Genomic DNA, 13381 nt, shown 5'->3' on the forward strand with positions numbered 1-13381 from the left:
GACAAGCCTCGAGCCCCAGAACAGCTTCGACAGGCGCATGCTCCAGCTGGAATTGCACGCTGTCTGGTTCCCCCTCGATTTTCACCATTTCTGATGTGCCACGTATGGTGATTACAGATCAAATGTGTTTTCTAAATAAATGCATTAGGCTCATGGGGGGAGGGAAGCGAAACGATTAAATTTTTTTAAAGAAAAATCCATGGCCGGCCCCGTGGCTTAGCGGTTAAGTGCGCGCGCTCCACTGCTGGTGGCCCGGGTTCGGATCCCGGGCGCGCACTGACGCACCGCTTCTCCGGCCATGCTGAGGCCGAGTCCCACATACAGCAACTAGAAGGCTGTGCAGCTATGACGTACAACTATCTACTGGGGCTTTGGGGGAAAAATGAATAAATAAAAATTATGAAAAAAGAAAAAGAAAAATTCAGCTGGTGTGGCTGTCGCGAGGCAGCGAGTGGGAGCCGTTCTTCGCTGGAGCACAGAGAGGGGTGGTGATCTGCCCCGCGTCACACAGCACGTCAGAACAGAGCTGGGCTTGAACCCGGAGCACAGGAAGGAATTCCATCAGCTCGCAGTCTGAGGGTCCTGCAATGCGGGGGAGGTGGGGGAGCAGACTGGGGGCTCCTGCGATGGCCCCACAGATGGGGAAGTGGTTCTGGAGGAAGCAAAAGCCACAGAGGAAAGAGCCTCTTTGTTACGTTTCTCCCTGAACAGCCATTGCTGGGGGTCCCTGTGCTCCCCAATGGGGGGAGCCTAAAATGTCTCGCTCCCCCCCCATCTCCCCATGCCGCCCACCTGGAATGACCTTCGGGAGCTCAGCTGTCTCCTCCATCTCCCCCCACCCTGGTCTCAGCCCTGGACGTTTATTTTTGAGTCCCACCTCCCAGTCTTTGCTCAGGCTGTTCCCTCTGCCCGGAATGCTGTTCCCACCTCAGAGGGAGGTGGTCTTGTGCGGCCAGGCGGCCGTGGGGAAGTGAGGCAGGGGCCCCCCACCTCCCGCCGGCCTGCGGTCTAACAGATTGCACGGGCGCTTCCGGCTCGCTGCCGGCAACAGGTCAGACGGTCCTGGGAGGAGGCCGGGGCGCCCACTGTCAGAGTCTGTCCCCAAGGATCTCCCCACTCTGCGGTCACTCCAGTCCTGAAGGTAGGGGGCTCCTGGAGGGGCTGGGGCAGGGGGTGGGCAGAAGCAGCCACTTTTTGAGGTTGGGGGGACCTGGAGTTGGTGGGGGAGAGATGGGGGCCGGGCTGCTGTCAGCTCGAGGGGGCTGAGCCCTGGGGACGAGGCCCAAGTGTGGGCCCCTGGGTATTGTCGCCCAGCCCAGCTGTCCCCCTGGTGGCCTGCCCTCAGGGCTGGACACTCTGTCCGTGTCTGGAATGGGTGACATTCCAGAGCCCAGAGAGGGCAAGAAACCCACCAGGGCCACACAGCAGGGTCAAGGCTGGGCCAGAGGAGCCAGGTGTGCAAGGTTGACCCCCTTAGGTCCCTGCACGCCCACCCATGGAGCGCTCATGGACACCCCGCATGTGCCCACCTATGCATGCCCCCCCGCTCTGCCCTCCCTCAGCAGCATGAGCAGCCCCGAGCCACCCTCCAAGACCCCGGGGCCCGACGTCCCCACCTGGCAGACTCAGCCCACGTACATCAACCTCGGTGAGCCGCCGAGCGGGGGCCCCGGGCTGGGGGGGGTGGCGTCCAGCAGGACCTCGAGGTGGCTGGAGCAGAAGGGCCGAGTCCCTCATTGCCATTTAAGGAACTTCTGCCTAATGACAGTTTAACTTCATGACATTAGCTGTTTTACTGTCAAAATTTGTTAAAAAGAAGCCAGAATCACCAGCTTGTAAAAACGGGGAGATCCGAATTCAGAGAGGTGTGGTCACCTGCCTGGAGCCACACAGGGAAATGGGGGTCACCTGGGGCTGGGCCAGAAGCTTCTCTGCCACAGACTGGGCACCTCTGGGAGCCTCAGTGTTCTCATCCGTAAAGTGGGGGCAGCCCTCCCCCACAGACCACAGGGCGGAGGGTGTTAGCATGATACCCGCTTTGGAGATGGGTAAATCAAGGCCGAGGGGTGCAGTCGTGTGCCCGGGACCCCCCGCACGTCCTCACGCCCCCGGCTCTCCCTGCAGGTGAGGTCCGTGCCCACCTGCTGCCCTCCAAGGCTAGTCGCTCCCGGACGTCAGAGTCCCTCTCGGCCGACCCGCAGCCCGCGCCCCCGCCCCTGCCCAAGAAGACGTTGCTCAGGACGAAGTCCCTGCCCACCCACAGGGCCCCCAGCCCCGCGCCAGCAGACCAGCCTCGGAGGCCCCTTCTGGGGTCCTTCAGCGTGGACGAGAGCCAGGCGTGCGACGACAGGGCCCGGCCAGCCTGTCCCCCCGCGGAGCTGCCCTTCAGCTCGCTGGGCCTCTCGGTCCACGACCTGCAGTGCCCCGAGGCCGTGTGCGCCGAGCTGGAGGCCCGGCAGCTGGTGGGGCTCAGCGCCGTGCACGCCCGCCTCCGGGCCCGGCTGCTGGGGGGCCACCCGGGCCCCTGCCACACCCGCCACAGCTTCCGCCTGCTGGACCATGTGCCCTGCGCAGACGGCGGGGACGCGCTTTACTACCGCGTGGTGCGCAGGGACGACGACACCTGGCACGTCCTGGCCGCCAAGGTGAGCCCGCGGTGCCCCACAGCCGCCGAGGTGCCCCAACATCCCGACTCGGGCATGACCCTTGACACTTTCAGCCCCGGCCTGACTGCTTGTGCAACTAACTCGCATTAACACAGTCGGCCCTGGGGCCGCATCTCTAAAGTGTGGGGCCACCTACATTCAAATCCCCCAGGGAGTCTGGCTAAGGGCCCCTCCCCACACCTCCCAGGGGCCCAGGAATCTGCATCGTCACTCCCCCCGCAGTGAATTCGGGCGCTAGAAAGCCACTGGGTTCACCAGCCACGGGCGCTGACAGCTACCACTTAATAATCAACCACCACCAAAACGCACTGAACACGTCCTTTGCATCCCGTGCTGTTCTAAGGACTTTTAGACGAAGTTATTTATCTAATCCCCACGCCGACTTGACCATGCCTGTATCACCACGTTTCATCACAAGATGCTTCTGTTTTATGTACCGCTAAGAAAAAAGATTCCCATTAAATAACCGGCAGGCGTTAGACGCATCCCCACTCTGCAGGGACGGCGGCAATTTGACAGAATGCGCTCTTTCAGCCTGTTTTACAGAGGGGCGCAGGGAGGGAGGAAGTCGATGCTGGCTGTGAGTGCTTTAGGCGACGGCTCCAGCCTGGCTCTGTCTCAGAGGCCCCCAGGGAGTTTATTTTTTAAATACCCCCCCCCCAGAGCACCTGTCATTTTTAAACATCCCGTCCCCCCAGGTGATTCTAATGTAATCCCAGACCCGATGCCCACCTGGGCTTCTAGACGAGCTTTGCCGTCCATGCAGCCACTGGCCGTGCGTGACTTCTGAGCAGTTGAAACAAGTCTGGTCCCAATCCAGACGCGATCTGGGTGTCCAATATACACCCATCTCAAGACTTAGTACCAAAAAATAATATTAATGTAGGACATGTCATTAATATTTTGTGTATTGATGACCTGTTGAAATGATAACATTTTGGATCTATCGGGTTAGATGAAACATAAAATTTACTTGCACCGTCTTTCACTTTTTCAATGTGGCTACTGGAAACTTGTAAATGACACAGTGGCCCCCGTTGTATTTCTATTGGACAGCCCAGCTCTGGCACGTCAGCTGTCACCTCCCCCTTTACCGAGTGGTCAGAACCCGTCCCCTTGGGCGGGCTGGAAAGTCTGACCCCTAAACACCATCCTCCCTGGGGCAGTTCTCCTTAAAATCATGTTAGGGACTAACATCCGAATTAACATCTCACTCCGGTTTCTGGAGGCGATGCAGTCCGCCCGGCAAAGCCGAGTGGGGTGGCCGGGAGGGTGTCAGGGCAGGTCGAGCGGCTGGGGCAGGCTGTGCTGGTGGGGGGCTCCGCGGTCAGGCGCTGATGGCCCCCTCTGCCTCGCAGGTGCCCAAGCCGGAAGCCGAGACGCCCAACCCGTGGGGCCTGGAGCTGCAGGCCTCGCTGGCTCCGCATTTCAACCTCCAGGGCCTGTGTGGCCTGGCGCCCGAGGGCGCGGTGCTCAACGCGCCTTGGAGAGGCCCCGTGGCGCTGGCCGCCGAGGTGCCGGAGCGCACGGTGACCCAGTGGCTGGCGGAGGAGGGCGCGCAGCGGGGGCCGGCGGACTTGGCGTGGGCGGTGGCCCTGCTGCTGCTGCAGCTGAGCGCGGCCCTGGAGCACCTGGAGGCGCAGGGCGCCGCGCTGGCGGAGCTGCGGCCCGAGAACCTGCTGCTGGCGACGCCGCGGGGCTGCGCGGCCGCCGGGCCCCCGCGCCTGCTGCTCGCCGACTTCGCCGCGTCCACCCGTGGCCGCGTGGCTCCCCAGCGCGCACGCGCGGCAGCTGGGCCGCCTGCTGCGCGACGATGCTCCGCCCGCCGCGCCCTTGGCCACGCCCTGGCCAAGGGCCTGAGCGGCTGGCGGCCCGGCTGGCGCACGCGGCCCTCTGCGGCCCAGACGCGCGGCGCGCTGCAGGCGCTGCTCTGGGGGCCCGGGCCCGAGCTGTGCGGCCGCGGAGCCCCGCTGGGGCCCTGGCTGCGGGTGCGCCGCGCGCTGCTGCTCCTGCACCTGGCCGAGCGGGCCGCGGGCGGGGAGGTGCCCGGCCTGGAGGACTGGCTGTGCTGTGAATACCTGGCCGAGGCCACCGAGGACTCGCTGGGCCGCGCCCTGGCGCTGCTGTGGGACTGACCCCTCCCGAGGGCGACGCGCCTGTTCCGAGAGGCCGGCACCCCTTCCAGGGCTGGAGCTGGCGGCCGGCGTCTCCACGATAGAGTGGACGCCCCTTTCCAGAAGGGGTCAGATAGGCTAGCAGAGAGTGCAGGGGTGTGGACGCCCCCCTCCAACGCCGGCCCCCTTCTGTGCTGGGGACGTAGGCCCGAGGCCTCCCCAGGAACGCAGGTGCCCCCTTTCCGGGCTGGGGGCGGACGGCCAGTGCCTGCTGAGGCTTTTTGATGCCAGGGCTGCCCACCCCTCTCCCAGGCGTGGACACCTCTGCCAGTCAATGTCTCTCCGAGTGTGTGGAACCCCTCCCCCGCCTTCCCACAGAAATCAGGGCGCCCTCCTGGTGCTGGGGTCTGAGGGTCACCATTGCCCTGAGAGTGTGGACACTCCCTCCAATGCTGGCATCCGGGGCATTTCTGGCCCTGGAGCACCCCCTTGTGCTGAGGACGACCAGACATTTCAGGAGTGTGAACATCCTCATCAAGAACTGTTGGGGTCTCCGGGGGAGGCCAGGCTCCCCGGAGCCCGAGACACCCAGCGCCCCCAGCACAGCCTCCCTGAGGAGTCGGAACTCAGCTACCCACCCGTTCCCGGGGTTTCTGTGCCCTGCCACCTCCCGACCCTGTCTCTCCCCCACCCTGGCCTCCTCGCTGTCCCTCTGTGACACTAAATGCTGCCCAGCCGCCAAGCCTTTGCAGAGGCTATTGCCTCTGCCAGACTGTTGGAATCCCACCTCCTGTAAGCAAATAAAGCTAACCCTCCTGGCTCTCTTGACCTGCTCCTTCTCGTCTCCCGGCTTCTTCTCTCCCCAGAGCACTTAGCGCCCCCTGGAAGTTTTTATTCAACTCTTCACCTGTCACCTGTCCCCCTCACCCACCAGGCTGGGAGTTCCCTGAGGGCAGGGGCCGGGCTTAACACACAGTAGGTGCCTCCTTAATAGGCAGGATGATGGAATAAACAGTCATACAAGACTCATCCGGGCACCTGAGGGAGAGAATGGGATCTCAGTTCACACCTCTGGCAAATGGACACAGGAGCCCTGAGGAGTCCCACTGCCCTTGCCTGGCCTCAGTCATGTCCCCTTACCCACACCCACCCCTGCCATGGCGATCCTGGAGGAATCTTTCTAAGCCTTAGATATGACTAGGTCCCTTTCCTGCTCAAACGTCTCCCATGGGTCCCTAGTACTCTCAGAATACAGTTGGGCTCCTCCGAAGGCTCTGCAAGCTCTGTCTGGTCAACCCCTCCTGCCCCCTGGCCCATCCCTGGAGGTGCTTTCTGGCCTCCAGGCCTGGCCCAAGTTGTTTGTTCCACTGGACACACCCTACTCTCTACTCCTCTGCTTCCGACTTCCATTCATCCTTCAACACCCCACTCTCTGCCCTTGCCCTGCCCACATAGACTGGCAGTGTGCGTCCTGTTCCGCGCCCCCAGACCTTTGACGGCCAGCTCCATCATCACTCAGGTAGCTGAGTATCCTACCCCACCCCCGAGTATACTCAACCTCTCCGAGCTCCTTTCCTCCTCCTCCGTAGATGCTCCCTGTCCAGCCAATTTCCGGCCAAGACCTGGACGCGGATCCCCGGCGATGCTCCCAGATGCGGCCAGCAGGTGGCGCCGCGTCCCCGCCCACCCTCCGCCTTTAGCTCCGCCCCCGTCCCCCCCCCCCCCCCGGGCTCCGCAGGCTCCCCCAGGAGCGCTCCCTCCCCGGCCCGGCACTGCTGGCCGCCCGGGGCTCGCCCAGGGGACGGGGGTGCCCACGGCCACGGACGCTACACCACCGGCTCGGAACTCCCGCCGGCCCGGCCCCGCCCCGCGCGGGATCGAGGGCCGGTGAACACTCTGGTGGGGGGAGGCCAGCACGGGGAGCAGGAACGTGGCCGGCCTCCCGCCCCGGCCGCCCCGGGAAGAGCACTGGGCACCGGGGGTGGGTGCGCGCCTGAGAGGCGGGGCGGGCTGCTGGAGGCCGCCGGGCGGTGGGGGGGTGCAGAACCCTCAAACAGCCTCCCAACCCAGGGGCTGAGCAGCCCACACCGCCCCACAGAAACCTCGCTTGTTCGGAGGCCACACCGGGCCTCAGCCTGCCTCCCCTGTATAAGGGCTCCCCCAGCTCAAGACTCTGGCACGACCCCCACCCCAGGCGACCCCGAGGTCCCCCAGTCCCCGGGAAGGGGGGGAGGGGGGCGGTAACACACTGAGCCAACACGTGTTTTGGAGCTGGAATCACTTTTATTCAGATTTTTGAGAGCAATAGAAGGGCCGATTAATACCTATTTTTCCAAGTTAAGAGATCTAAGACTGCAAAAGAATTCAAATAAACTCCTCCTCGAAGGACAAAGATAATCTGAATCATCTTAAACCAGCAATAAAAAAGTAAAATATAAACTTTTATTTAGAATTAAAGCAAATACTTCAGTATCACAAACACAATATTAAACTTCAAGAAATATATGCTAATTTGGAGTGAGCGTTTATTTGCACAATTACAACATGCGACACACCCAGCAGAGGAGCGGCTGCACCCGACTCAGCGCAGGGCTGGTGGCGCCGCCCGCACCTCGCAGCGTGGAGGGGCCGGGCTGATCGAGGCTCCGCGGCGAGGCGCCAGGACCCGTCTCCACTAGTCCTCGCCAGCAGAGTCTCTCTCGAAGGTGTAGGCCATGAAGCAGGCGTCGGGTCTCTTGGGGACAAGGGGATGCCCCGGTCTCACAATCTCAAAGCCCAGGAAGCTGAAGGTACGGAGCAAGGCGGCTGCAGGGGAGACTCAGTTAGAGCTGCTGCCCTAGGGGCCCCCCACCGCCCGCCCCACGTGCCAGCGACAGAAGACCCACAGCAAGTGACCAACAGAGAACAGAGCACAGGGGGACGCCCAACAGGGTGTGGCAGGGCCCCGGGGACAGCAGAGAGGGCGCCTTCTCCCCTCACCCCTGCAAAGCAGCTGGGGCCTCTGTCACCTACCTCTGTCATCACGGTTCTTGTGGAAGCAAATGAAAACGTGGTCAGCGTGGAGCTGCTCCTCGGCAAACTCGAGAAGAACTGCAAAGCTGAAGGGCCACCGTCAGGACCACTGTCAGGACCACCCGAGGCACCACCCGCTCCTCTCCACATCCACAGGCACCAGACTCCGGTCTACTCCCAGGCCTTCCCCCCACGGCTGCCACCAGCAGGTCCCTCTCTGGGGGGCCGTCCTGGGCACTATGGGGTGTGAAGCACCATCCCCAGCCCCTACGACTCGATCCCAGAAACAGCCCCCCCCGGTGTGACAACCACAGATGTCCCCAGCTGTGGCCCAGCATCCCCTGGGGACAGGAGCCCTAGGTGACCATTGCTCACACCCAGTCCACCCGCCACCCCAGACTGACATGGCTTGGGGGGGGGGGGGGGGGGGGGCGGCTCACCTGTCCTTGCTGCCCTCGGGCAGCGCCCCGCCCGGGATCTCGATGTAGAGGGAGGCCCCCCGCAGCACCACTCTCCAGCTGATGTGCTTGGCGGCCGTGAGCCTGGTCTGGACGTTCAAGATTTTCGTCTTGTCGTTAGACGTTAGTTCTTCTGTTACATTCAGCCGATTATCCTGGAGAAGAAGGCCCAGAACCGACCTCAGATGCCTAGCCTCCACGTGGAGACGTCCCCCTCGCTGCTATCACTGTAGAAAACCCAGCAAAGCATCCAAACCACCAGGCCCCCCAGCCCCGTGCAGCGCCGCAGGGCCTGAGGGGCAGTGGCTGGGCCGTGCCGGGAGCCCCGGGCCGAAGCACCAAGGGAACCTCGCCAACGGCTACCTCGGCTTGGGACAGCCCGGGCTGCGGGGTGCCCGCTACTCCCGGAAACGGACTCTGGGGACCTGATGAGATGAGGGAGACCAGCCCCTGGCACACGACAGGGGCGCGACAGAAAGCGTCCCCTGCTGGACAGCAGAGCCTGCGGGTGTGGACAGCTAGTTGGGAAGCGCCCCCCACCCACCCACCTGGACCCCAATCTCCAGAACCCCGCATACTCACCGAGTAAAATAAATTAGCTGAAAGATTGTGATCCCTCTGACTATTCCCTCGCCCACCTGGGATCTTCAGGGGTGGGTGAGGGACATCAGGAGCACCACCGAGGCCCCGGACCCGGGTTACTCGAGCAGGGGAGGGAGACCCTGGAACTGGAGAAGAGTGGGCGCTCAGCGGCCTTCACTGCCCGGCCCCGAACAAGGATCCCGACTCCACCGCCCTGCACCCCCGCCCCTCCGAGTCCGAGGTCTACACCGCGGGCAGAACCCGCCTGTGCCCGTCGGGGCAGCGGAACACTCACAGCCATAGAGATCACTTCCCCCGGCCCTCTAACCACCCGAGGACGGGCACGTACCCCCGTCTACTCCCCGTTTCTGACCCCCGCGGCCCCCTCCCCGCAGCAGAGACCCGGACTCCGCGCGCCCCGACAGCCCGCCCTCCCCGACGGGCTCTCCGGCCACCCCCCCGCCGCCCGCGGGCCCGTTGCGTCACCCGCCGCGGCCCGGCCCCGGGGAGGTTTGCACTAACGCGCGGCCGGAGCGCCAGCAGCCATTTGCTGCGCGGCGCCTGTAAACAGGCCCCGAACCCCTCCATTTTGCTCGGCTCCCGTCGGGGCCCCCAAACCGCAGCCCGTCGCCGTCGCGGCTTAGGACCCGGCCCGGGGCCGGCGTCTAGACCCCGCCAACTACCACCGCCACACCCCCCCCCCACCCCGACCGCGGACACGACCACCTTCCCCCAGGCCGAGGCCCCCAGGGGCCCCGGGCGCGTCTACGTGGCGCCGTCTCTCCCCGCGTCCTGGGGGCCAGTGCGCCCGCACCCACGCGCTCCGGGGCTAAAAACGGGGCTCGCGGGGCGGCCGCCCACTGGGGGCCCCCGGGTGAACTTTTCCACCCGCCAGGCGCTCGCCGCGCCCGCAAAGTGCAGATTCCTGGGGTCCCCCAAGCGCGCCCCTCCCTAAACGCGATCCCGGACCCCCGATTCCAACCAAGGACGCCCACGCCCCCAAAGCTGATCCGAGACCTCAAAACCCAACCAAAGACGCCCGTGACCCCCAGATCAGACTAGGTACCCCCATGACCCCAAATCCGACCAGGGACCCCCGTGTCCCCCCCAGACCGACTCGATACCCCCGAGGACCCTATATCCAACCCCGGACCCCAGCGCCGCCCAAACCCGCTCCCCGACCGCATGCCCCTCCCCCAAACCCGATCCCGTACCCCCCAAATCCAACCAGGGACTCCCACGTCCCCCAGATGCGACCAGGGACCCCGGAGCACCGCGACCCCCCGTGCGCCGCCGGCCCGGGCACCCCGGGGGGTGGGCGCCCGCCAGCCCCGCCCCGAACCCGCCCCCGGCGCGATTGTGGCCTCGACAAAGGGGCGGCCCCCGCGCTCCCCGGACTTCCGCGGCCGGCTCCCCGCGGGCCTGCGCGGCGGCGGCGCTTCTGGAAGCTTCGGGCGGGGGCGGGGCGCTCACCTCCCGCTGCTGCGGCCGCCGCGGCTGTGCAGGCTGAGGAGCGGCATGGTTCGGCTGGCGTAGACGGTGGCGCTGGATTTATCCCCCTCCTTCTCTCGGGCGAAGCAGTGGCTGTTGAGGATCCGCTGCAGGGAGGATTTCACCATCCGGCCGCTGGGGTCCCAAACCAGCAAAACCTCCGCTGCACCTCTGCGCGCCGCCGCTGCTCGCCGTTCGCAAAATGGCGCCGCCGCCGCCGCCCGCCTTTATAGGCGCCGCGGCCGGGCCACGCCCCCCACGCCGCCGGGATCGCGGCCGCGCGAGGGGGCGGGGCCGCCGGGAGACCCAGGCGCGCCCGCCCCTCTCGGCGTCTGATTGGCGGGCGGCGAGGTGACAGCGGCGCGGATTGGGCGGGCTGTTTCGGGCCACGCCCTCTCCCGCTGACGTCTCTCTGCGGGCGCGCAGAGGGGGCGGGGCCGCCGTGGCGCCGGGAACGCGCCGCGCGCGCCTTGTCCCGCCCCGCCCCCACTGCTGGGCTTGGGGGCGGGGGCGCCGCGCTGGGCCTGTTTTCGGGGGTCTCACGGGGGGTCCCGTTTCCGCCGTGGTCCCCGTCACCCTCGCTAGGGTCCCTCCTCCCCGCGGGCACCCTCCGCGGCGCGGCCTGGGGCGACAAAGGCCCCGCGTGTTTTGGGGGAGGCTCCCAGCGCCCCCACCCCCGTAGGACAAAATTATTTTCAGTAATAACCTCGATTATTCATCATCGGTCAGAATGATGCTTTTCTGGATTCGGTCTCACGTTTGCCAGCGACGTGCAATTAAAAAGAGGACTTTGCATGTTGAAATATTATCCCAATTTAGTAACAGATGTGTCACATTGGGACTTCAGCAAAAATATTACTCTCTGCAGATAAACTCACAAAGATATTTCTGAACTAGAATTTGCCCTCAAGCAGACATATTCCTCCTGGCAGTTAAACTCAGACACATTTCACTAGGAATCACGTTGTGCACCTCAGGAGCAAAAATATTCTTCCCTGTGGGTCCCACTTTGCTTCGTGGCTGTACGTTTTTCAAGCACAGAGAAACTTGAAGAGTTTCGTAGAATTGAAGCAACTGCTATTTGTTTCTCTGTCTTTACAATCCCGGCCTCTCATCTTTATCATCAGTCTATTGTGTCCATTTGGGGGAGAGACACAAGCCTTCCCCAAAGGGATTTTGAATGCTTACAAAATGCATAGAAATTGACTCTCCAGAGCATGGGGCTGAGTCTCTGTGTGTCTGCAAATTCCCTTCCACGTGGATGCAGCATTTACTATTCGCTTATACAATATTTATAAGTAAGACAAATGTCAATTTACAGCTTCCCTATATACATGATTAAAACTCAACAGAAACTGCAAAGATGGGGCCAACCGAAGAGTTTTCGCAGGGAAAGAATATTTAATCGATGACATCGCTCAGGATTGCACTGTGAAAACGAAAAGCAGGTGGGTTTTTAGTTAACTTTATCATTGTTTTTAATTTTTCTACAAAGGCACGTGCTTTCATGGCGAGGGCTCGCTCCTCCCCACCCCCACCCTCGGGTGCTACTTAAGGGTCCCCACCGTTTGTGGGATTCGTATCTTTGTTGTTGTTGAAGCCCTGTTTTCTGGAGGCCGGAAGAGCCTCTGGCTTTCGAAATCGGTTCTTTGGCCTCCTGCTAGCTCTCCGCGTCTCACACAGATGGGTGTGTCTGGGCCAACAGTTCAGAAGCAGACTTGCCAACAGCCAGCCACTGGCCACTGCGTCACACCGTGTTTGCCCCCCAAGACTGAGGCCTGGAAGCGACCGAGGTCACAACCGACCCCCAGCACGGTGGGCTCGAGAGCGTGGCCTTGCAGCCCACGCAGAACCTGGGCCAGTGAGGCGTCTCCAAGGACTCGCCCGCCGGGGCGGAATCTGGAGAAGGAAGTCTAAGCGACACCCAGGCCTCTTGTGTCCACGGGGACCAGCAGAAGTCTCGGGTGGGGACGGGAGGGGACCGAGTTCCTTCTTCGCTGGCAGGCCTTGTGCACTTGCTGGCCAAAATACTCTTTGATGTGGAAGCGTTGTGGGTGGAAAGAAAAAAAAAACGTAGCCTCTTGGTGAAAAACAAGTTGCCGGAGCTCACAGAACAGCAGAGGTGGAGGAGGAGAGAGGGTGCCTGTGAGGTCCAGGAGGGGCCCTGTCAGGGAAAGTCATCGCCGGGGCTCGGGGCTTCCGAGCACCGCCAGCTCCGGGCAGGGATGTGAGGAGCGTGTCGTGTCACCCTCGAGGGGAAGGTGGGCTGGGCCTGGGGACAGCTCCCCTCCTGCTGTGGGGGAGGAGGGAGGCACCAGATGCGGGGCGAGGAATGTTTTCGTCTGCTTTACGCCCCGTGTGTGTGTGGGGGGGGGGGGGACAAGGCACCTGCCACCCCCAAGATTGTAAACACTGGGGCGGGACCAAAATCTCCTTCCGGGTGTCGTCTGGCTCTAAAAGGCCCGCCTGCTGTCGGATCTTGGTTACTGAGCAGCCAGGGTGCGGTGGTTGAGGCAGAAATGAATTCCCACTCTCCACATTCGGGCTGGTCAGCCTCTGGGGGGCCGTCCTGGGCACTGTGGGGGGTTGAGCAGTATTCCTGGCCCCACCCACGCGATGCCAGGAGCACCCCCAGTGTGACAACCACAGATGTCCCCAGACATGGCCCGGTGTCCCCCAAGTGTCACTTTCTCCCTTCTCTGTCTAATCTGGGGGCACCAGCAAACTCTGAGCCTGTGAGAGGGAAAACCACACTGGAAAAAGGCTCAGGATGGGCCCAGGAGCCCAAGGCGGCCACCGTGGCTGGGCTTGCTGGGGACTGAGAGAAATCAGACAGGTGGGACATGCCTTGCTGCGAGCAGGAGTATGTGAGACGTGAGGGACCCCCGGCCTGCAGGGAGGGGAAGAGGAGTGTCAGGGAGGGCTTCCTGGAGGTGGTGAGAGCTGAGCTGCTGGGGAGGGACAGCGGAGGCCATGGTGGAGCGTGTCCAGGATGGAGGGCCCGTGCCTGGTGTCCTGCTGAAATCAATATGGTGAGGTTAGGCATCTGGGGGCGGGC

General features: G+C 63.2%; 2 protein-coding genes across 2 annotated transcripts; one reads left to right on the plus strand and one right to left on the minus strand.

Annotated features, from left to right (window-relative positions):
* The first annotated feature begins 1052 nt into the window (after positions 1-1052).
* Positions 1053-4826, plus strand: PEAK3 (PEAK family member 3). The gene is given in 7 exon segments (XM_087425797.1): positions 1053-1141; positions 1563-1648; positions 2125-2645; positions 4025-4410; positions 4412-4510; positions 4512-4544; positions 4546-4826. Coding segments are annotated over 6 exon segments (1377 nt in total). The 5' UTR covers positions 1053-1141; positions 1563-1566; the 3' UTR covers positions 4802-4826.
* Positions 4827-7043: 2217 nt separating this feature from the next.
* OAZ1 (ornithine decarboxylase antizyme 1) lies at positions 7044-10527 on the minus strand. The gene is given in 5 exon segments (NM_001289810.1): positions 7044-7585; positions 7793-7878; positions 8233-8405; positions 8833-8978; positions 10306-10527. Coding segments are annotated over 5 exon segments (681 nt in total). The 5' UTR covers positions 10452-10527; the 3' UTR covers positions 7044-7454.
* Between the last annotated feature and the right edge of the window lie 2854 nt (positions 10528-13381).

Source organism: Ceratotherium simum, chromosome 39, assembly GCF_057802395.1.
Source record: "Ceratotherium simum simum isolate JZ-2026a chromosome 39, ASM5780239v1, whole genome shotgun sequence".
In the NCBI taxonomy this organism is placed as follows: Eukaryota; Metazoa; Chordata; class Mammalia; order Perissodactyla; family Rhinocerotidae; genus Ceratotherium; species Ceratotherium simum.